We start from the raw sequence: 24,552 nt of genomic DNA on the forward strand, positions 1-24,552 counted from the left end.
TAAATGATGATGGCTGAAGTAGAGTGGATATAAAATGTAGAAAAGCAATGGCAAGGAAAGTGCTTCTGAAGAAAAGAAATTTGTTAACATCGAATACAGATTTAAGTATTAGGAAGTCTTTCCTGTTAAGTATTTGTATGAAGTGTAGCCATGTATGGAAGTGAAACATGAATGATAAACAGTTTAAACAAAAAGAGAATTGAAGCTTTTGAAATTTGGTGCAATAGAAGAATGATGAATTTTATGTGTGTAAATCACATAACTAATGAGGAGGTACTGAATAGTATTCGGGAGACAATAAATCCGTGGCATAACTAAACAAAAGGTAGCGGTTAGTTGTTAGGACACATTCTAAGACAAGGGACCACCAAATGAGTACTGGGGAGAGAGGGGGCAGGGGGGGGGGGGGGGAGGAGTTTGTTTTGGAAGAGGGGAATAACAATTCTATAGGAAGATAAAGATATGAATACAGTAAGCAAATTCAGTACAATGTAGTCACAATAGTTATTCAGAGATGATGAGGCTTGCAAAGGACACAGTAGCATGGAGACCTGCATCAAACCAGTCTTCGGACTGAAGACCACAACAATGTAAAAGTACACATATTGTGTGAGGTTGTTGGTAATTTTATTATTTGCAAGTGTCAAGGCTCTATGCAAGCATATTGGTGTTTTTGGGAAGGCAACCACTGTGACTTCGTTAGATGAAAAACCTAAATAATACGTCATATATATTTAGTCTCTTTTAGACACATCCAAAGAATAGACACCACAAGTGTATAATTAAGGCGATAATGGCCAATGATCCCTTAAGTGCAGGTGCACACCAATCTTGAACTCTCACGGGAATCAGTGAGATGCTGCAAATAAAAAGGGTAATAAGCAGGGGTGCTGCATCAGAATGTGTAGTAGAAAGCTGAGAATTTGGCTCTGACAGGAGATGTACTAGGGCGGACTACGGAAAACAACTTTGTCTGAATGGCATAGTGGTCAGTACATCTGCCTAGTACGTAGGAGACCCCATCTTCGAATCACTGTCAGGCACAAATTTTGAACTTGCCCATTGATGTAAGTCAATGGCCACTGGCAGCAAGGCCTTTATTTCCTGTGTGTATTATTTTAAGTCTTTGCCATTCTCCCTGATTATGATTCCAAGTTTGGATATGATATATTGAGCTAAGAAAGTGTTCTAGCAAGTAAGTTTATGTACATTTCGTAAGAAAACACAAAAATTATTAATACTCCTGAAATCTCAAGTAATTTGGTAGATATTAGATATGTGGTGTAACAATTTTTAACAGCAACACGGAACAGAGAGATCAGAAGACTGAGAAACACCAAACGCAATGATAAAGAAAAAGAGGTAAACTATGTATCTGAGTAAATGACAGCCTTCATTTTTGGCTTCTTGTTAGGAGATGGGTCAAGTTAATTGCTGGAAGTAAAGAAAACACTTAACACACTGCAAAATAAGAAGTATTAAACAAAAACTGATAAGGAAGATTTTTTGAAGAAAGTGTCCCATTTAACTTGGAGAAAGTAACTGCACATATTAATCCACAAACGAAAAATCGTTTATTATGAAGATAATTGTTGCTGAAGAGAAGTAATTAAAAGTTACTTCACTGTATCTGACAAAAAAGTATTTTTAAGATAATGGAAACAGAAGCTCGACAGCCAATTTCTTCAGTGGACAGCAACTAATTGTGTGGGTGACCAGAAACCAGTGACTTGATGAAAGGACAGTTATATCTGTTTTGATTTAAATATGGAATTAAAAGAGCGAGGTTTACAAAACGTAAAAGAAGGATTGTGTTTGGGACAAATTGTGGTAAAGGTACCATGCTTTACATTTACATATTAATTTTCTAATATTTGACATGAATTACTAAAACTGTATTAAAATTGGAGTAATGTGCCCTTACATTTGCACATAGCATTGTCATGGGTAAACATTTAAAAATTAATTCACAGTAAAAACATAATTTATTTGCTTCCCAATATAACTCATGTTTTCATTCAATTTGATTTTAGGTGTCATTTTCATTGAAGAGAGTCTGTGCTGGACAGCATACTTACTTAAGGCCAAAAACTAAAATTAATGGTATGCAACTAATGACAACCAGGTGAACATCACATTTCATGAACATTTTGTAAATAATTATAAAATGTTATTTCAGTGTTACTTTTGCTATGATAGTATAGTGGTTAAGTGCCTTCAGCATATTCATATCATCCTCATCCTTATTATGTCTAGTATTGTACATTTTAATTTATTTCCTCTGAGCAGGTATTCTGTTGTTGGCAACCATGAGGGCGGCATGTTTGTATAATGTGGTACTAATCAAAGTGTATTAATAAATGTGTTCTGTGCAAGTTGAACTTTTATTCAACCTATCACACAGTTAACAGTTTTTACTCATAAAACTGTACTAGAACTTCATAGTATTATGAATTATTGATATATTTTATTTTTTAGTTAAAAGGTCATTATGTGCACCAATCTTATTTCTCAACACATTCTGACATTTAAGACAAGTAGCAGTGTAAGTCCACATGATGTGAGATGCACATAAACTCTGACAAAGCTTCAGACATTGTTCGGGTACATTTTCTAAATATTTTGGTGTAAGGAATCTAGATCTCATTTTCCTATGCGTCAAGTTTCAGAAATACTTCATTAAACTCTACTACCACCTGCGCAAAATGTGGTTTCATAAAAATATTTTTCACCTTATATTTATTTTACGAAGTATATTTGCTATCTAATCTGTAATTTACATCAGTTCCACTCAATTTGTTTCATATTTTCCTTTCAAGCCTGCAACTGAAGTTTTGAAAGAGATGAGCTTTGACAATGTTTTCATCTTATTTTAATGTCTGCCAAGTTTACTTTCTTCTCCCCCTCGCCCACCTCTTTCCTGCTTCAAACATCAGTAAAGCCTAAGGTGTATCACTCTAACTAAGATATGTTGGTTTCGTATTTCCACATTGCTTCAATTATCTTCTTTACACTGTCTTCAGGCCAATAGCTGATATTCACAATACATAAACATCGTTCTTCAGTGAGAAAAAAGAAGAGTACTTCTTGTTTGCCAGTTATTACTACTGATCCTCGAAGCCCTGTTACAAACAATAGTAGCTATCCGTTATGAAATTTGTTTTGCGCCTGCTTTTCTCAATTTCCTATTCAGTTTTCATGGGAAATTAGATGTTTTCTGTGACTAAGTACTTACTGAAAGGGGGGATAACGATATACAACAGATATTTAGCCTACAGATCAACAATGTAGGAACAGATGGATTGCTACTTTTTGTAAAGAAAACAATTTAAGTTGTAGATAGTCATAATTAAAAGACACTTACATAAAGCTTTTGGCCACAGCCTTCACCAACAAAAGAAACACACACCACACATACACACACAAGCAAGCACACCTCACGCACACATGACCGCCAACTCTAGCAGCTCAGGCCAGAATGTTGTTGGATATTCCTCCCTGGAGTTCCCATTTTTGATTTGGCCTACAGATCATTTAGTTTGCTTTCAGTTATTAATCACTGTAAATTGACCTAAAATGCGGTAAATACAAGAGAATGTCACATTTCCTCATAAGCTTACCTCTGTTTTAACAGCATTCCTGTTCATTGGTGGGTACACGGAAGACACAAAGTCATCCACTATGGGGCTCAGTCCCTGCACTAAAGTTGCTAAATCATCTAGCTGTGCAATATTCTGATCTGTTTCACAGTTTGAATTTGATCTGACAGCTGAGCCAATCCTCTTCACACACTTCTGAGCTGTTTTCACTAAACCAACACAAGGAGGTAATAATTCTCTGTCTTGATTGTTCCAGTTAACAGTGTTATCCACTTCCTCACCAACATTTGTCTCGCCTGCCCAGTCAGCTTTGACTTCCTGAAACACAACAAATTATCATCACCAGAGACATCATATGCAACCTTTTCTATTCATTCACATATTCTTCAGCCATTTCAGAGAACAAAGTGGATACAGAATTTGGTTGAATTAAATTTGGGAAATTTCTCACAAATATTATGAGATGTGCAACTTTCTGTATGCTTGTACAGAATGAACAAGAATTAAACAACTAATTTTATTACAATTTTAATAACAATTAAGTGGGCCTTGCATACATTCACAAACGTGTTTTGTATTACTGTTATTTGTTTGAGGTTCACTTTAGGCAGCATGCAACAAAAACGACACATAAAAACCCTACGTCACAGCAGATGCTGCATCAAGCTACAAATGCTGTATGGGGCGCCCCACAGTACTCAAGTCTTCCATAAAACCACAGATGAGCAAATAACAATATACACAAAAAGAACAGAGTCTAATTCATGTAAAACTTTTCGTTTAGTATGAGCTCAACCACGGCTCAAAGCACATGTTTGTACTCACTTATATTAAGTGCCTTGCTATTGCTGACGTATACTAATAATTATCCAGACTCCTGAGGAAGCTAGCCATGCCACTGAAAAAATTCAAGAGACTGCCATCAAGACCAGACTGAAAATCTCTTATGAAGAAACACAGTACACAGACTCCCAAGACCCCAAACCTGGCATCATTTGCAATGAAGTGTGGCAATATTGCACAAGTTAAACACTTTCAGTATATAGGCACAATTATTGGAAACAGTAGCAATGGAAGTGTAGATAAGAAAGCAAATGTATATAAATTGTTTAAAACCTACACAATTACCTGGAATATATACAACATAAAGTCGCTGTCCATCAAAGCGAAAATGTCACTACCACACAGCACTCAACGCTACTGGTACATCAACAGTAACTACCAGTATCAAAGGCATGACGAAAATTGAAAGACAAATACTGAAAAAAAATTTTTGACCAAAAATTCAAGATGGTATATGGATGTGCGAAAACTATCTTTGCTGACTGAGTGGTACACTTTGCCAGCTGGTGTGGCCGAGCAGTTCTATGCACTTCAGTCTGGAACCGCATAACTGCTACGGTCACAGTTTCGAATCCTGCCTCGGACATTTACGACACTATTGTCATAGAGCATGAATAGATAACTCTTGTTTGACCAAAAAAATCTTAATCCAAAATACCTTGGCTGGTAGACACTAAGTACCATACTTGACAAAGATATAACGAAAAATGTAAACCTCTACATAGAAGAAAACGTCATTTCATAAAAAAGTCTGTAATTTTTTTATCTTTGACGCAGCAATAGCGTACACTGTACCCTCAAAACAGGATAACTCTTGTCATTATATCGTCAGAAACATTGTGGTGCCTCACAAATTGTTTAATTATTTCTAACGCATTTACTGCATTGTCAAATGCCATGGAAGAATGCTGAGGCTCTTCTGTATCATCCTCATCATCAGTTTCTTCCTCGTCCAGTTTCTTCCTGTGATGCACATTGAACTATCTCAGTGATGGTCAGGGGTTCTGTAGTGACAAGGTTTTTATCAATGTCACTTGAAAATCCCTTTGGGAATGGACAATTGCACATTTCAATATGTGCTCAAGAAAGTGGCTCCTCATATTATGAAGCTGAACACTCTCCTAAGAAATGCTACATTCGCAAAAGACAGACTTACTGTAATACTACGATTTCTAGCTACTCTAGTTACAGTACCAGTACGGCACTAATGCTGCTGTGCACATTGACGAAAATAATACCAAAAACGTTTGAAGCTATTTATAATGCACTGAAGGAGGAATATTTGAAGGCAAATAAATTTAACGCTACTGCAGTCATGAAAAATCTTTACTTCCACAGAAGTTGTAGATTCTCTCCTTTATATTCTCGTGGGTGTATGCTAGCCGTACTTCACAGATAATAGCAGCCACAATTTTTTTTATAGCTCTCACTTTTTATTATTATTATTATTATTATAGATGTCATAAGTTGCATAGTGCTTCATCTGCATTGAATATTTCTATCAATTTCATTATATATGTGATGCACCATGTAAATTTGGGAGTCATATTTATAAACATTGTGTGTCAGACAGCTGCAGTTATGCTAGTGCTCCAAGCAGTTGATTCCTCCAGACAGTAAAAATAAGACTAACACTTCCTTGGAGATTAAAACTGTGTGCCGGACCGAGACTCGAACTCGGGACCTTGCCTTTCGCAGGCAAGTGCTCTACCAACTGAGCTACCCAAGCACGATTCACGCCCCGTTCTCACAGCTTCAATTCCGCCAGTACCTCGTCTCCTACCTCTCCTGCAGGAGAGCTTCTGTGAAGTTTGGAAGGTAGGGTACAAGGTACTGGCGGAATTAAAGCTGTGAAGACAGGGTGCGAGTTGTGCTTGGGTAGCTCAGTGGTAGAGCACTTTCCCATGAAAGGCAAAGGTCCCGAGTTCGAGTCTCGGTCCGGCACACAGTTTTAATCTGCCAGGAAGTTTCACATCAGCGCACACTCCGCTGTAGAGTGAAAATTTCATTCTAGAACACTTCCTTTGATCAAATCTAAGGCGAGGCGATAGATTTGATCAAATAAAATTTGACCAATACCTAACTTTGACAAAGTTCCTTATTATCCTATCAAATTTTATTGTAGTCCAATATCGGCCTTACCAATCCACTTCCCAGCAACCCACCTGAAACACTGCATCATAACTTGCGCAAACTGTGGATATTTCAGTGGGACACAGAAAAAAAAAGAGCGAGGAAGACGTATAAGTGAAAAACGTATAAATGAAGTTTTACTGTATTCAGTTTTTGTTCAGATCTAGCCATCATCAGTTGAAATCTTAATAATGTTTGAGATTAGATGTGGTTCAAACACTGATGTGTAATACTGCTGTAATACAGTTTAAAAAAGTGAATGTACATAATTCTGAAGAATTTTGAATTCTATTGTAAGAAGATTTCTATGGAGTATTGATCTGTGAAAAAGTTCTTTGAGATCAAATGAAATTTTTATATGACCCTTCTCACAACAATTCATACGATATCTCTGGATTATTCACATTATGCTCTTGAGGTCATGTTAACATTGTTTCACTATAGCTGAGTGAAAGTGATTTTTCAGATATTTTTTCCAAAGTTGCTGAACTTTACATCCCTTCTGGATGAAGAAATATAAAGTTAATGGAGAAATAAGCATTCAAGTGACAGTAAATAATCAGAGGTAATCTATTTGACTGAAGTGACACTTAAGCAGCAACAATACTAATATTGCTGGATGTTAATAATTATGACAGATGCAGTATTAATATGGATTTCCATCACACTCATGAAAGCACTATGATTAATAATATCTTACAATATCTTGAAACCAAAGCACTCCTTAAAACTTACAATGCAGATTAATTGAATTTATACTTTGTGAATTAATTACAGACTATTTCAAAACTGAAAATAAATGGACCAGAGATAATTAGCACTGCCGAGCACTACGGTTACATATATAGCTACATTTACAGCAGCGTATACTGAACGTAAATGTGTGACTGATATGCTACACTTATTTGCAAATCTAACAACAGCAAACATGCAAGAGAATTTCGATTATTGTAAAAATCAGTGAGCCAAATTAAATTGTATTTTGAAAGAGAGAGAGACATTATTTTGAAGGTTGCTGGAATAAAGAGCAATATTTCAAATTAAATGGCTGAGAAATACACAGAAATTATATAAATGATAAAATTATTCAATATCAATGTCAGAAGACGAAGTGGTAAAAATATATCAATCTCTTTTGTACTTTCGAAATACTTGACTATTATTAATAACTGTTCTCCATTCAAAAGTTGGTTTGAACACTACTATACTTTACTAGTCAAGGTGGTATGCCCTTACTTTCCTCCAACCTTTGAACTGACTTACCCACTCACCTACGAGGGGTGTTTATTACAGATTCTTAACCATATACACAAATACTCACTGCAGATGAAAGTAATGATAAATGAAAAATCAAAACAAAAAAATCCTACAACGACCTGAAGCTTGAACCCCAAACCTTTGGATTCATAGCCTGACATAGCCACAACACTGAAAAACTAATGCAATCTATTCATAAACGGTGTTCTCCCTCAGGATCCCATGTTAAAATTTTTCCCCTCACTTTAAATATATTTCATTTTTGAGGCTTTCTGATATAGCTTATTGGCAGCCACAACACAATGAGAATTCTTGTAATGAATTAGTAAGTATTAATGCCTTCTGTTGTAAAACTAAGTATTCAACGGACTGCAGACAAGATCTTAAAAGACCATATTGTCACATCATACAAAAAATAAAGCTTAAATGGGCAATACGTCACTCGATAATTGTTCTGGTAACATATCCTATAGGCAAAGAAAATTGTGTGTGTGTGTGTGTGTGTGTGTGTGTGTGAGAGAGAGAGAGAGAGAGAGAGAAGCAATCTCTATACTATCTGGATGTCAAACACCAGCTGTCTGAATGTTCCAAAGATGCTCACATTTCATTTCTTGCCCAAGTACAAAGTACAACATAGCTGCAACAAAATGTCGCTAGAGAAAAGCCTTTCAATTTGGTCTATTGCATCACACTTCAAAGACAGAAATAAGTAAAGAACTCTGTATCACACACAAACAAGTAGATTTTGATTTTAACTACAACCTGGCGGACTAAATAGAGTACAGGAATTTGCAGAGACGCCAAAGTTCCATGCTTTGAGATCAGAGATCTACATCCAGGTAGTATAGAGAGCATTGGTTTGGGATGACCTATAATGATGGCTAATAATTACTCTATATACATTATGCTTCAGAGGTTGGTGACACTAAAGAGAACATGTTGTCATACATGCAAGTTCCTCCGAAATCTCAGTTTCTCTATTATACTGAATGGCTGATTTATTATTTATGCAAAAATAGAACCCGGTGCAGGAATCTCTTCAGTGCCATTTAAGAAATGGACAGTGACTGGCTTCATCAACAAAAGGATTTGCTACAGTAAAGATTCATATAAGAATGGAAACTATTTATGCTAGTCCACTGATGTGAGCAATGGGCAGCAGTGGTTCACGGTATGATTAAGTGAAAAAGCTGGAGAACTAGAATTTCTTAACACAGCAAAGAACGGGACAACTTTTGGCAGTAACTGACAGCTTTCACAACAGAAGAATTGATGAAGTGATTCTGCAGAACAGATGTACCACACAACAATCGACAACTTCCCATTCCAGAATTTCACACAGATGCGCAAGCCTGAAATTAAACTCAATGTACTTCGATAACTTCAGTATTCTTACAGTACAGAAGAGAAACTTTTCTTCACAACTTTGTTACTGGAGATCATTCTAGGGTGCATTGTACAATGCAGACAACCTATCTACATCTACATGACTACTCTGCAATTCACATTTAAGTGCTTGGCAGAGGGTTCATCGAACCAGAATCATACTATCTCTCTACTATTCCACTCCCGAACAGCGAGCGGGAAAAACGAACACCTAAACCTTTCTGTTCGAGCTCTGATTTCTCTTATTTTATTTTGATGATCATTCCTACCTATGTAGGTTGGGCTCAACAAAATATTTTCGCATTCGGAAGAGAAAGTTGGTGACTGAAATTTCGTAAAAAGCTCTCGCCACGACGAAAAACGTCTATGCTGTAATGACTTCCATCCCAACTCGTGTATCATATCTGCCACACTCTCTCCCCTATAACGCGATAATACAAAACGAGCTGCCCTTCTTTGCACCCTCTCGATGTCCTCCGTCAATCCCACCTGGTAAGGATCCCACACCGCGCAGCAATATTCTAACAGAGGACGAACGAGTGTAGTGTAAGCTGTCTCTTTAGTGGACTTGTTGCATCTTCTAAGTGTCCTGCCAATGAAACGCAACCTTTGGCTCGCCTTCCCGACAATATTATCTATGTGGTCCTTCCAACTGAAGTTGTTCGTAATTTTAACACCCAGGTACTTAGTTGAATTGACAGCCTTGAGAATTGTACTATTTATCGAGTAATCGAATTCCAACGGATTTCTTTTCGAACTCATGTGGATCATTTCACACTTTTCGTTATTTAGCGTCAACTGCCACCTGACACACCATACAGCAATCTTTTCTAAATCGCTTTGCAGCTGATACTGGTCTTCGGATGACCTTACTAGACGGTAAATTACAGCATCATCTGCGAACAACCTAAGAGAACTGCTCAGATTGTCACCCAGGTCATTTATATAGATCAGGAACAGTAGAGGTCCCAGGACGCTTCCCTGGGGAACACCTGATATCACTTCAGTTTTACTCGATGATTTTCCGTCTATTACTACGAACTGCGACCTTCCTGACAGGAAATCACGAATCCAGTCGCACAACTGAGACGATACCCCATAGCTCCGCAGCTTGATTAGAAGTCGCTTGTGAGGAACGGTGTCAAAAGCTTTCCGGAAATCTAGAAAGACGGAATCAACTTGAGATCCCCTGTCGATAGCGGCCATTACTTCGTGCGAATAAAGAGCTAGCTGCGTTGCACAAGAGCGATGTTTTCTGAAGCCATGCTGATTACGTGTCAATAGATCGTTCCCTTCGAGGTGATTCATGATGTTTGAATACAGTATATGTTCCAAAACCCTACTGCAAACCGACGTCAATGATATAGGTCTGTAGTTAAATGGATTACTCCTACTACCCTTCTTGAACACTGGTGCGACCTGCGCAATTTTCCAATCTGTAGGTACAGATCTATCGGTAAGCGAGCGGTTGTATATGAGTGCTAAGTAGGGAGCTATAGTATCAGCGTAATCTGAAAGGAACCTAATCGGTATACAATCTGGACCTGAAGACTTGCCCGTATCAAGCGATTTGAGTTGCTTCGCAACCCCTAAGGTATCTACTTCTAAGAAACTCATGCTAGCAGATGTTCGTGTTTCAAATTCTGGAATATTCCATTCGTCTTCCCTGGTGAAGGAATTTCGGAAAACTGCGTTCAATAACTCCGCTTTAGCGGCACAGTCGTCGATAACAGTACCATCGGCAGTGCGCAGCGAAGGTATTGACTGCGTCTTGCCGCTTGTGTACTTTACATACGACCAGAATTTCTTCAGATTTTCTACCAAATTTCGAGACAATGTTTCGTTGTGGAACCTATTAAAGGCATCTCGCATTGAAGTACGTGCCAAATTTCGCGCGTCTGTAAATTTTAGCCCATCTTCAGGATTTCGCGTTCTTCTGAACTTCGCATGCTTTTTCCGTTGCCTCTGCAACAGCGTTCGGACCTTTTTTGTGTACCACGGGGGATCCGTTCCATCTTTTACCAATTTATGAGGTATGAATATCTCAATTGCTGTTGCTACTATATCTTTGAATTTGAGCCACATCTCGTCTACATTCGCATAGTCAGTTCGGAAGGAATGGAAATTGTCTTTTAGGAAGGCTTCTAGTGGCACTTTATCCGCTTTTTGAAATAAAATTATTTTGCGTTTGTTTCTGATGGATTTGGAAGAAATGGTATTGAGCCTAGCTACAATGACCTTGTGATCACTAATCCCTGTATCAGTCATGATGCTCTCTATCAGCTCTGGATTGTTTGTGGCCAAGAGGTCAAGTGTGTTTTCGCAACCATTTACAATTCGCGTGGGTTCGTGGACTAACTGCTCTAAATAATTTTCGGAGAATGCATTTAGGACAATCTCGGAAGACGTTTTCTGCCTACCACCGGTTTTGAACAAGTATTTTTGCCAACATACCGAGGGTAGGTTGAAGTCCCCACCAACTATAACCGTATGAGTGGGGTATTTATTTGTTACGAGACCCAAACTTTCTCTGAACTGTTCCGCAACTGTATCATCGGAGTCTGGGGGTCGGTAGAAGGAGCCAATTATTAACTTAATTCGGCTGTTAAGTATAACCTCCACCCACACCAATTCGCACGGAGCATCTACTTCGACTTCACTACAAGATAAACCACTACTGACAGACACAAACACTCCACCACCAATTCTGCCTAATCTATCTTTCCTGAACACCGTCTGAGACTTCGTAAAAATTTCTGCAGAACTTATTTCAGGCTTTAGCCAGCTTTCTGTACCTATAACGATATCAGCTTCTGTGCTTTCTATTAGCGCTTGAAGCTCAGGGACTTTTCCACCTATCAGTGTGTATAATATCGAAACAAAGACTATCCAAAAAAGTAGTAGCTCAGAAGCGTTTCTCATATTAATTTTCAGAAACTAGAGTAATCTACACGGCAATCATATTGAAAAGTTAGCCAGGTGCGAGTAGGACAAGTGCTCTGAAGATTTTGCACAAAGTAAATTAGATATATAGACAGTTCACTCATCCATGGAGTTGAGAAACTCAACAATTTCTACATTTCCGCCTCTTTATCGACACTGACACTTGTGAGATATTGGTCCTGGAAGTTCCAAAAAAATTTTAATTTGAAGTCAGACAACAAATGATTTGTTTTTTGTGTGATTTAATTACAAATTAACACTTTTTGAATTTTTATTTCTCTTGCTGCTTAACCTTGCTTCTGGCAAAATTTCGTGATTCCAGGTAAACAGAAATTATGCTACAGGTTCTGATGAATAAGTTTGTGAGTATCAAAATATCTGTCTCATAAATGGCTGTACTTTCAATTGCACATTCGGACAACAAAATGATCCTGTTCTATTTTTACCGATTATGGTACAGAATTCTAAAAACAAAAGTATTCCTTTAACGGAAGGGGGGGGGGGGGGCGTATGTTTCATTTATAAACTATTCTCACCCAAAGTAACAGTGGCCTTGGAGGCATAGCTTATCATTTAGTCCTCGTGGTTTTGTCACAAGCAGAATCTAAATCTACATGGATACTCTGCAAATCACATTTAAGTGGCTGGTAGAGGGTTCATTGAACCACCTTCACAATTCTCTATTACTGCAATCATGTATGGTGCGCGGAAAGAACAAACACCTATATCTTTCCATATGAGCTCTGATTTCCCTTATTTGATCATGGTGCTCATTTCTCCCTATGTAGGTCAGTCAACAAAATATTTTTGCATTCGGAGGAGAAAGTAGGTGATTGGACTTTCATGAGAAGATTCCGTCCCAACGCAAAACGCCTTTCTTTTAATGATTTCCACCCCAAACCCTGTATCATTTCAGTGACACACTCTCCCGTATTTCACAATGATATAAAATGTGCTGCCCTTCTTTGAACTTTTTCAATGTACTCCATCAGTCCTATCTGGTAAGGATCCCACACTGCACAGCAGTATTCTAAAAGAGGACGGACAAGTGTAGTGTAGGCAGTCTCCTTAGTAGATCTGTTACATTTTCTAAGAGTCCTGCCAATAAAACACAGTCTTTGGTTAGCCTTCCCCACAACATTTTCTATGTGTTCCTTCCAATTTAAGTTGTTCGTAATTGTAATTCCTACGTATTTAGTTGAATTTATGGCCTTTATATTTGACTGATTTATCGCGTAACCATAGTTTAATGGATTCCTTTTAGCACTCATGTGGATGACCTCACATTTGTCGTTATTTAGGGTCAACTGCCAATTTTCGCACCATTCTGATATCTTTTCTAAATCGTTTTGTGATTTGTTTTGATCTTCTAATGACTTTATCAAATACAGTGGAAGAAAACATATTCAAAACCCTCGATAAATTGTCCTGCTAAACACTGGAATCAGGTGGACAAATGTACAAGGTAATCAACAGAGATGTGTCAATTCAACATGAATATTTTGCAATAACTGCCAAATTCATACTTACACCTTCTATTTCTTGCAAGGCATCGAGCAACAGCAGCTCTTCTCTGGTAAGAAGTTGACAAACAGCACCTTTGTTGTCTCTTGGAAGATTTTCCACTTCTCCACAAGCCTCCCATATCCAACCCACTAGTTTCAAACGGTCTTTCTGACTGAAAATAGAACAAATTCAAGGAAATATAACGAATATAGTTATTTATTTCCTTTGTGTTCAGGGTGTTTCTTTTTCTGGATACAAGTGAATAGCCCCTCTCCCTGCACTTATATATATGGAGTGAGGGAGGGGAAGGAGTGGGAGGAGGGGGACAGGAGCAGAAAGAGAGAGAGCCGTAGTAAGAAAGGAAGAAAGGTAGAGATTGTATGAGACACAAATTAGCCGTAGGAATAACTTTCCTCATCAATACAGACAACACTTCAAGGTGATGTTGCTACAAGTCTAGGGACAGCAGGAGGAACTAACACTTCAATAAATGTAAATGGGTAATGTGAGGAAGAATATTATAGAAACAAATCAACATTTCAATTTTCATCTCATTTGTGTTACAATTTTTATGGAAGAACGCATTTTCCAGTAACGTAAAAAAAAAATCAACTTTCCAACATTGGCACTTAAGTATACAAACTACTGCAAAATGGTTATAAATATTTGCATCAGAATTTCCCAACAAATACTGTATGCACCACCAATGGACATTAGTTTCCCACATACAAGCAGTAAAAGATTACCAAAATCATTGCATCATTAAAACATAATAATTATTTAGGCAACAATTATAAGTACTAATACTTTTGGTTACAACAGTGTTACCAAAGATATTTCCAGACAAATACTTAAATATACCGTGGCACCAACTCTGACTGCTCTATGACTAACAACACTAGTTAAAAACACACGATGACTTAGATAAACGAAACAATTAATATCAGAGCTCCACCAGATCGGGAATGTAGTGACACGAGCCAATATTACTGTGGAAACCAAGTAACTGGTATAATATATGGCAAAACTTCTGGGCAGAACTGGTCTCTCTCTCTCTCTCTCTCTCTCTCTCTCTCTCTCTCTCTCTCTCTCCCCCTCTCTCTCCCTCCCCACCTCCCCACCCCCCCTCGCTTTCCGCACATGTGTGTGTGTGTGTGTGTGTGTGTGTGTGTGTGTGTGTGTGTGTGTGTGTGTGTGTGTGTGTGTGAACATTAGATGACAAATGGGAAGCTTCTTTTTAGCTGCTACTTGAAGGTGGTGGGGAGAGAGTGAGGAATTAGCTCGGGAAATCTGTTTGTGAAGGCCTTTGTGAAGCCTTCAGCATACTGGGTAAGGGAGTTGTCATCACTGGATTGGAACAATTCAACCATATCATTTGCCCATACTTGATTACCTCTCATGTTGCCCTGAAATGAGGGACATCCCACACAAGACACTTCCCACACCTCCTAAAGCGGTGTTCCGTCACCCATCCAACCTACACACATCCTAGTCCATCCCTATACCACTCCCAGTTCCAACCTCTTTCCACAGGAATCATATCCCTGTGGCAGTACAAGGTGCAAAGACCTGTCCAATCCACCTACCCAGCACCTCCTACCCCAGTCCTGTCAGAGGCCTATCCTATCTCATCAGAGGCCGGGCTCCCTGTGAAAGCAACCACGTCATATACCATCTCTGGTACAAATACTGCACAGATTTTCATGTTGGCACGACCACCAAGCAGCTGTCCACCAGGATGAATGACCAATGCCAAACTGCTGTCAAGAACATAGTTGATCACCCAGTGGTACAATATGCAGCTGAACACAACACACTCACTTTCACTTCGCTGCTTGTGCTTCACAACCCAAGCTATCTGGATCCTCCCCTCCGCCACCAACTTCTCTGAACTATGCAGATGGAAGTCATCCTTACAATACATTCTCCATTCCTGTAATCATACTGGCCTCAATCACAGCTCAGCCGCTGTCAATGCACCCTTCATCCAATAGTTTCCCCTTCCTCCATCCTGTCACACAGTCCCACTTCTTGTCCCCACTTCGGCTTCAACACATGCCGCTTCCACCCAGCCTCTACAATCATGCCAGCCCCCTGCGCACATTCCTTGCCAGCAAATTGGCCTCTCACTGAGCTGTTAGCCACCCACCCCCATTCCCTCTCCCTGCCTTCCACCACCCTTTCCCTCTACCTACCCCCACTTGAAACTACAAGCTATGCTTTTAACCTTTCAGTCAAAAGGCTTTCTTCTGAATTAGAAAATGCGCGTGCACACAGACACACACACACACACACACACACACACACACACACACACACACACACACACACAAGCTTGTGAGAATCTGTGTGCGTTTTCACTTCAGAAGAGGACCTTTTGGCTGAAAGCTCATACCAGGCAATGAATATACCTTTGTTAACTAGGCTTGACTGGGAATATCAATCAAATGCAGAAATAATCCTTAGAGTGTTATCTTTAATGACCAATATTCACTTTTCCACATAATCACCAGCCAATTGGATACATTTCTGCCAACGATGAACAAGTTTTCAAAAGCTGCCATGGAAGAAGTTGACACACTGTTTCCACAACCACAGTCTCACAGTTCTCTCAACGTCTTCATCAGAAGCATAATGATGTCCCCACAGATTGTCTTTCATTATTGGGAACAGATGGAAGTCAGATGGTGCTAAATATGGACTGTATGGAGGATGTCGCACAGTAGTGAGATTCAGTCTCTGAAATTCTGCTGTGGTGGCACATGAAGTGTGTGGCCAGGCAAAGCACTAATGTGACCCACATGTTCTTGTGAAACGTGGATCGCACTTGCAATTTGTCTCTGAATGATAACGACGATCATCCTGAATCTATTTATCAACATTTCGCTTGTGAACTCTGTGGTTGCTGTCACAGGATGTCCAACTCTCTGTTTGTCACGCAGGTCAGAAGTTCCCACCTCAACATCTTTAAACTTACTTGCCCAATGATGCACAGTACTCTCGTCAACACAATCACCGTAAACTGCTTTCATTCTCTGATGAATCTCCTTTGGGGGGGGGGGGGGGGGGGTGACACCTTCTGCTGCCAAGAATTCAATGACTGCAAGTTGCTTAAATCACATTGACCGACCATCTGCGCAGAGTTCCATACTTTACACTGTAACAACACAACTGTTCAATGCTAAGGCTTCCCGCCAACTGGAGCTGTAGAGAAGAGGCTACAGAACAAGCCAGTACCTGCTGCATACCAATGCTGGCCACTGTTGAAGAGTTACAAAGGTGGAGGCATTACTTTTCAGTCAAACCTAATTCTGTAGCACCAAGTCCAGGTGCAGAATATTTCCTTCCTGCTGTCTTTCTCAAAGGTGCCTAAATTCCTTTCAACATCTCCAGGCGACTTCCTTTCAGCCTCTGTGAATTCCTTATCTCATGGAGAATGGATCTTTCTCAAAAGCTATATAGCACTTCCATCTGCAACCACTTAAAAGAAGCACTCTGTTAAGCTATGCCATTTTCCACAAAGAGGTACAAGCATGAGTCCTCCCAAGATTCCGACTGTGTGTCCTTTTTTTGCTGGTGTAGTTTGTTTCCTTAGCCATAAGTGGGAGCACTTATTTTGCCAATCACTTGTGTGGACATAGGGAACATCTTGGCCCATTACTGCAGTAGTGCAGGGATAACAATATACAACAGTCATGTATGCATCCCAAAGTCCATATTTTATATAGTGTAATATTGCTAAAAATTACGATTTTCAATCTGCATATCGTACTATGGGGATAAGTGATACTAACCTATTCATAAATGCAACGTACTGATGAGGAATAATACAACTGTCTTGGAGTGATATAAATCTACTGAGTTCTTCACTTTTTCGTAAATTAAAGATGGACTGAGGGTAATCGATCAGCAGCTAAGTGACTGCGAGAGAAGGAGGGCCTTAGAAGTTGGTTATAGTGCAACATAACAGAGTTTCAGCTGCTACACAAAATGGCTTGGAATTTTCTCTTTCCCTACTGATCTTTTTACTTATGTTTACTATATACACTATTTTCATGTGAATCAAGTTTACATATTTGATTTCTGTTTTAGAAAATAATCCCCAGCATTACTAACGTTAACTGGAGGTCACAATCACCTACTATTCGCTGTGACACAATAGGTTTTGCGGGGTATAGTGTGGTATTATGCTTCGATATTACCCTAGAGGAGTCTTAATGTTGGCAACGAAATTGCAAGTTTCATCCTGGTAGCAGACAAACATAATGGAGCACACCCTCTGACCCACACCTACAGCGGCTCGCTAACAACACGTGCCCTGCCACTGCAATATAGGGTGGCTGGTGCCATCCAGATGGTCCACTTGTGCTCAGAACCACTTTGCTACATGATGCTATGCAGACGTCACCTAGTAGCAACTCTGACACTATTGTTTGTGCTACAGTTCAGAGAGTCTCTTCCTTCTTGACACTGTGATCACTGGACTCTGTTTCTTGCTGTATTATTTGTAATGCACCTTTGTATGTTCAGAGAAATACAAGTTAAGTAACTCTTCTGTTTACTGTGTTAACTTATTCGCTAATCATTTTTGCTCCTGTCCAGCTTTCCTACAACAACAGTTGCCGCATCATCCTGTAGCCCACCTCTCTTTACCATTGTGTACTAAATCTGACACAACATATAGTAACCATTAACTAATGCTGTAAAGCCTGATATGACACTACCGTTCAATGGACTAGTCAACACTTTCTTGCAAAAGCCTTCTGAAATAACTTAAGCTTCACAGCCAATGTGCAAAGCCAAAATATATCTTGCAATTTGTTTCATTCAGAAAATAATGTTTTGATTAATATTAATTACTTAAAACACTTATACAAATGAATCAACTATTTACAAAATACTTTCCCCTGGAAACCTGAATTTCAGATTTGTCATCTGTCAATCTTTTGGGACATAGTGTATGTGTGTGCATACCCCATCAATCCTGGAAGTTTTAAGACTGAATCAGTAAAAAACAGAAAAATGTTAAGATGTTGATTTTAATGCTTCAGGTTTTCTACATTCCACATCCCCCTCCCCACTAGAGTAAAACACATAGACTGTTCATGCAACCACGTGAAACTGTCTGAAGTGCCCTTCGGTATGTTGTCCAACTTGTGAGTCACACTGGTTCAAATGTTGGTTATGTTGTCAAAGTGTTGACCCTTCATGTCAATTTCTGCACTTGGTCATTTTGTGGTAGGTCTGTGTTTATATCAGAGTCTCATTACCCATGACAATTATTTTGAGAATGGAATTCCCACTTTTTGCATTTCAGTTGAATCACAGCACGTGTCCACTGGTCATTGCTTTATTGCTTTACCTCATTTCACTACCCACTGATGTCCCTTACAAAATTGCATCTGTCTGCTGAAAAATGTCAACAGGTACATGTATATCGCAGTAGATAAGAAAGTTTCACGCATTAATCATATGACAAAACACACTCCTCTTCGTGTCTTATCATATGCCTGAAATTACTTTCAATATCTCAAGTTGTCTGTTGGACATGGTGGGTGTAAAGAATAATTCGCTCTCACTGTATCGTTTGCACTCCACTCACAGGCAGAAGTGAATGATCTACACACAATACATTTTCTCACCCTGGAGATGGACAAAATTCTTTTTCCAAGTTTAAAGAAAAATTCAGTATATGTTAGTTGCAGTACTGAATGATCTAACAAGGACCAAATGTAAACTCACAGTGGCACGTATTTTTGTGTTGGAAACTATTTAAATTTTATTTGGTGTGTTACTTGATTTTGAAATATCACAACAGCTATGTCCATAAATGAAGCAATACACAGTTCACCGCATAACTTATGAATGACACAAAAAGATACAAAAGAATCTTTTTTTTTCTTTTATTACTGAATAGTATCTTTAAAATCATTTGAAGTCGCCAGACTGGACACAACATTCTAGTTGTGCGGGCACTGATACACCTTGACTAGTGGACTAAACAGTATTCTCTGTGTGCATTTCCAGTTCATTCGCACAGGAAGTCAGCACATACACTACCTGCTTTCTTTGTGGTCACACACTCGGAAGCAGCTTTCTCAGTTGGTTCAGTGTTGATCTCCTTATTCCACATTGCAGTCAGAGACCAGTGACTCATTTAATTATTTGTCATATTGGAATGACCTGTTATATAACTGCTTGCACACTCACTAGCTGTAGCTTATAAATTGTGCTGGTCAGTAGGTGTCAGCTGTTGAACTGGAGTACCTCTATGCTATGTAGTGGTTGCTTGCAACCACCACTATCGTCGTTTCCTCCCCTAGCAGGTGGTGGTTGTTGGGATGTTTAAGGGCGACTAAACAGCTAAGGTCATCAGTCCCCATTCCAAAAACAGGCGAAACAAAAATTTACAGAACAGGTAAAACCCCAGGGGGGGGGGGGGGGGGGGGGGAAGATGCCCCACCCCCCAGACACTGAAAGAACACCAATGTGTCAGCGAACACTAGAGACAAGAAGAGTACAGACGAACACCGGACAGAAGGAAACGGAAGAAAAGAAGAGGGCCGGAGACTGGTTGACTGACCATGGGAACAAAAATTGGGAAAGAGTCAACCAATGAGAGACTCAAGGACAAGATACACAGAAAGGGAAAGGGGCAGGTCCCCCCTAAATGTAACCATCAAAAGCACTACCACGGATAAAATTTACAACGTCGTCAGCCATGGAGGCATCGTCGCATAAAACCAAAGGCAACGTGCCCGGGAGATTAAAAGTCTGCCGGAGGATGCGCAGGCGGGAACACTACAACAAAATGTGGGCGACTGTCAACCGGGACCCACACTGACACGGGGGGGGGGGGGGGGGATCCTCCTGACGCAAAAGATGGTCGTGCGTCAGGTAGGTATGGCCGATGCGGAGCCGACACAGGATGACAGGTCCCTGCGAGAAGCCCACAGGGAGGACCGCCACACATCGGTCGTCTCCTTAACAGCCCGCAGTTTGTTCGGCGAAGTCAGGCTACGCCACTCGTCATGCCACATCCGAAGCACCTTACGGCGCAACGCCAGCTGCAGATCACGAGCCGGGAGGCCGATCTCCAAATTGGGGGTGTCGATCGCCCCTTTGGCCAGCCTGTCGACACGTTCGTTCCCCGGGATGCCAACGTGACCTGGCGTCCAAACAAAGACCACCGAACAACCAGAGCGGGTAATGGCTCCTGAATAAAGGATATCAGAGGAGAAGAGGTATAGCAGCGGTCGATAGCCTGGAGGCCGCTCAGGGAGTCACTGCAGATGACGATGGACGTACCTGAGCAGGAACGCATATGCTCAAGAGCGTGCAATATGGCCACCTGCTCTGCAGTAAAAATACTGCAGCCAGCCGGCAAGGAGCGCTGTTCAACATGGGCAGCGTGAGCAGAAGCGTAGGCAGTACGACCATCCACCAGGGAACCATCAGTGTAGACAGGCTCACAGCCTGAAAATGAGGCGAGGAGCGCAAGAAAACGGCGACGGAGGGCCACATGCAGAACCGAGTCCTTCGGTACCCGTGCCAAGTCCAGGCGGACGGACGGCCGGGGCATACACCAGGGAGGCGTGGGTGCACGGACCAGGAAGGGTGGCAGAAGAGGGAACGACCCCAGTGCCGACAGCAGGGACTGGACGCGGACAGCAATGCAAAGCCCAGACCTAGGTCGCCGGTCGGGCAGAGGGAGGACCCTGGCAGGGAAAAGCAGGCGATGATTGGGATGGCCCGGTGAGCAATGCATGTGGACAGCATAGTAGGCGAGCAGTTGGTGGCGGCGAATCCACAGCGGGGGAACCCCGGCCTCCACCAGTAGACTATCCACGGGGCTCGTACTGAAAGCGCCAGTTGCAAGCCGAACCCCACAGTGGTGTATGGGGTCCAACAACGTCAACACTGAAGGTGATGCAGACCCATAGGCCAGGTTCCCATGATCAAGCCTGGACTGCACAAGGACTCTGTACAATCGCAACAGCGTGCAGCGATCTGCACCCCAAGACGCATGGCTCAGGCAGCGGAGGGCGTTGAGGTGCCGCCAGCACTTTTGCTTCAGCTGAGTAATATGAGGAACCCACGTGAGCCGGGCATCAAAGACGAGTCCTAAGAAGCGGCTAGTGTCCACCACTTCAAGTAGGTGACCGCCGAGGTAAAGTTTCGGATGAGGGTGGACCGTTCGACGCCTGCAGAAGTGCATAACTCGAGTCTTGGCTGCAGAGAACTGAAATCCATGAGTCAGAGCCCATGATGCCACCTTGCGAACGGCTGCTTGCAGCCTGCGTTCGGCGACTCCCATGGTCGTTGAGCTAAATGAGATGCAGAAGTCGTCGGCATACAAAGAAGGAGACACCGACAACCCCACGGCTGCACCCAGACCATTAATGGCCACTAGAAATAAGGAAACGCTCAACACCGAGCCCTGTGGGACCCCATTTTCCTGTACATAAGATGAACTAGAGGCGGCACCGACTTGCACCTGGAAAGAGCGGCGCAATAAAAAGTTTTGAAGAAAAGCTGGGAGCTGACCACGAAGACCCCACTCACGCAACGTAGTAAGGATGTGATGCCTCCATGTTGTGTCATATGCCTTCCGCAGATCAAAAAATACAGCAACGAGATGCTGACGGCGGGAAAAGGCCGTACGGATAGCAGATTCCAGCCGCACCAAATTGTCCGCAGCAGTCCGGCCCTGACAGAAGCCACCCTGGGATGGAGCGAGGAGACCGCGCGACTCAAGGACCCAACACAAACGCCGCCCCACCATACGTTCGAGCAATTTGCACAAAACGTCGGTGAAGGTAATGGGACGATAGCTGTCCACAGCCAGAGGGTCCGCACCGGGCTTCAAGATGGGGATGATAACACCCTCACGCCATTGCGACGGGAACACGCCCTCGCTCCAAATGCGGTTAAAGATGGTGAAGATGTGTGTCTGGCAGTCCCTGGAGAGATGCTTCAGCATCTGCGCATGGATGCAGTCCGGTCCTGGTGCTGTATCAGGGCAATCGGCGAGGGCAGCGAGGAATTCCCTCTCATTGAAAGGAGCATTGTATTTTTCAGAACGACGTGTGTGGAATGATAACGGCGTCCGCTCGGCGCGCTCGTTTAGAGAGCGAAAGGCAGGAGGGTAAGTTGCAGTCGCAGAGCTCGTAGCAAAGTGCGTGGCAAGGTGGTCAGCAACGGTGGCAGCGTCCGTGCAGACAGCGCCGTCCAGGGAGATTCCAGGGACACCCATAGGGGTCTGGTATCCATAAATCCGCCGGATGCGGGACCACACGAGCGATGGGGAGACACGGAAGCCCAAGGATGAAACGTACCTCTCCCAGCACTCCTGCTTACGCCGTGCAATAAGACGACAGGCCAAGGCATGGAGCTTCTTAAAGGCGATGAGGGTCTCCAGAGACGGGTCCCGCTTATGATGCTGGAGAGCCCGCCTACGGTCGCAAACAGCCACAGCAATCTCCAGTGACCACCAGGGGACAGCCTTCCTCCGAGGGAGTCCAGAAGAGCGGGGGATGGCAGTCTTGGCCGCAGTAATAATTGACGAGGTCAAGACACGGACCACCTCGTTAATGTCACCCTGTGGGGGGGAAGCAATGGTGGCAGCAGAAGTAAAACCAGCCAGTCAGCCCTGTTGAGAGCCCAGTGGGGCAGGCGCCCAGAAGAATGACACTGGGGCAGTGACAAATAGATGGGAAAATGGTCACTACCACACAGGTCAGGATGCACTCTCCAGTGAAGGGATGGGACAAGTCCAGGGCTGCAAAGAGAGAGATCGATGGCCGAGAACGAGCCATGGGCCACACTGAAATGCGTGGGAGCACCGGTGTTCAAGAGGCTAAGGTCGAGCTGAGCCAACACATGCTCCACGGCGCGACCGCGGTCATTGGAGACAGTCCCACCCCATAGAGGGTTGTGGGCATTGAAATCGCCCAGAAGCAGCAATGGCGGCAGGAGTTGAGCCAGCAGCGCAGCCAAGACATGTCAGGGGAGCTGCCCATATGGAGTAACGTAAACAGAGCAAACAGTAATAGCCGGCGAGAGCTCAATCCTGACAGCGACTGCCTCTAAAGGCGTCAGAAGGGGTACTCGCAGGCTACAGACAGAGTGGTGAACAAAGAGGCAAACTCCACCTGAAGCTCGTTGACAGTCAGCGCGGTTCTTATAGTATCCCCGATAACCGCGAAGGGCAGGGGTTCGCATTGCTGGAAACCAAGTTTCCTGAAGAGCAATGCAGAGAACAGGGGAAACACTCAGAAGCATCCGGAGCTCAGGCAGGTGGCGGAAATAACCGCCGCAATTCCACTGGAGAATGGAAGCAGGAAGGGACTGGGAGGGCGTGAAGGCGACTAAGAGGCAGACGGCGCCGCAGAGTCAACGGCCACTACCGGGCGAGAGTCAGCTGTGTCCATAGGAGAGGCCCCCGAGGGTTCCGTGAGGGCGAGATCCGCGACAGAGGCGAGGATCTCCACCTCATCCCCAGAGCCAGAACTATGTACAGCAGGCGGTACTGAAACTGCCGGAGCGTCCTTCTTCTTGGACGCGTTCCGTTCCTTCTTCTCGCGTCTGTCCTTTGGCTTAGAGGGCTGGGAGAGTTTCTCTGAAGGAGCGTCGGAGGCTGACGACGACGCAGAAGCCCTACGACCAGCAGGTGGCAGAACCTTCAGCCACTGGCTGACATCCGGCGGGGTAGGAAAAGAAACGGAAGAAGGGAGGGCCCCGAGGGACCCCTTCCGCGAGAGAGGAACCGGCAGAGGCAACGCCGGCGGAGAAGAAGGGGAAGGGGGAGGGATCGAGCCCCCTGGTTTTGGAGCAGATGTCACTCCCGAAGCATGTGCGGGGGGAGTGACAGAAGGGGGTTTGC

General features: G+C 42.4%; 1 protein-coding gene across 2 annotated transcripts in view; it reads right to left on the minus strand.

Annotated features, from left to right (window-relative positions):
* LOC126321629 (cyclin-D1-binding protein 1 homolog) overlaps window positions 1-24,552 on the minus strand; it is an 84,173-nt gene that overhangs the window by 9,856 nt on the left and 49,765 nt on the right. For both annotated transcript variants that reach the window (XM_049994202.1, XM_049994201.1), the window contains exons 4-5: window positions 13,692-13,839; window positions 3,621-3,917 (exon numbers count right to left, since the gene is read on the minus strand). In XM_049994202.1, the coding sequence (XP_049850159.1) occupies window positions 3,621-3,917; window positions 13,692-13,839 (445 nt within the window). The remainder of the gene's footprint in view (window positions 1-3,620; window positions 3,918-13,691; window positions 13,840-24,552) is intronic.

Source organism: Schistocerca gregaria, chromosome 2, assembly GCF_023897955.1.
Source record: "Schistocerca gregaria isolate iqSchGreg1 chromosome 2, iqSchGreg1.2, whole genome shotgun sequence".
Classification (NCBI taxonomy): Eukaryota; Metazoa; Arthropoda; class Insecta; order Orthoptera; family Acrididae; genus Schistocerca; species Schistocerca gregaria.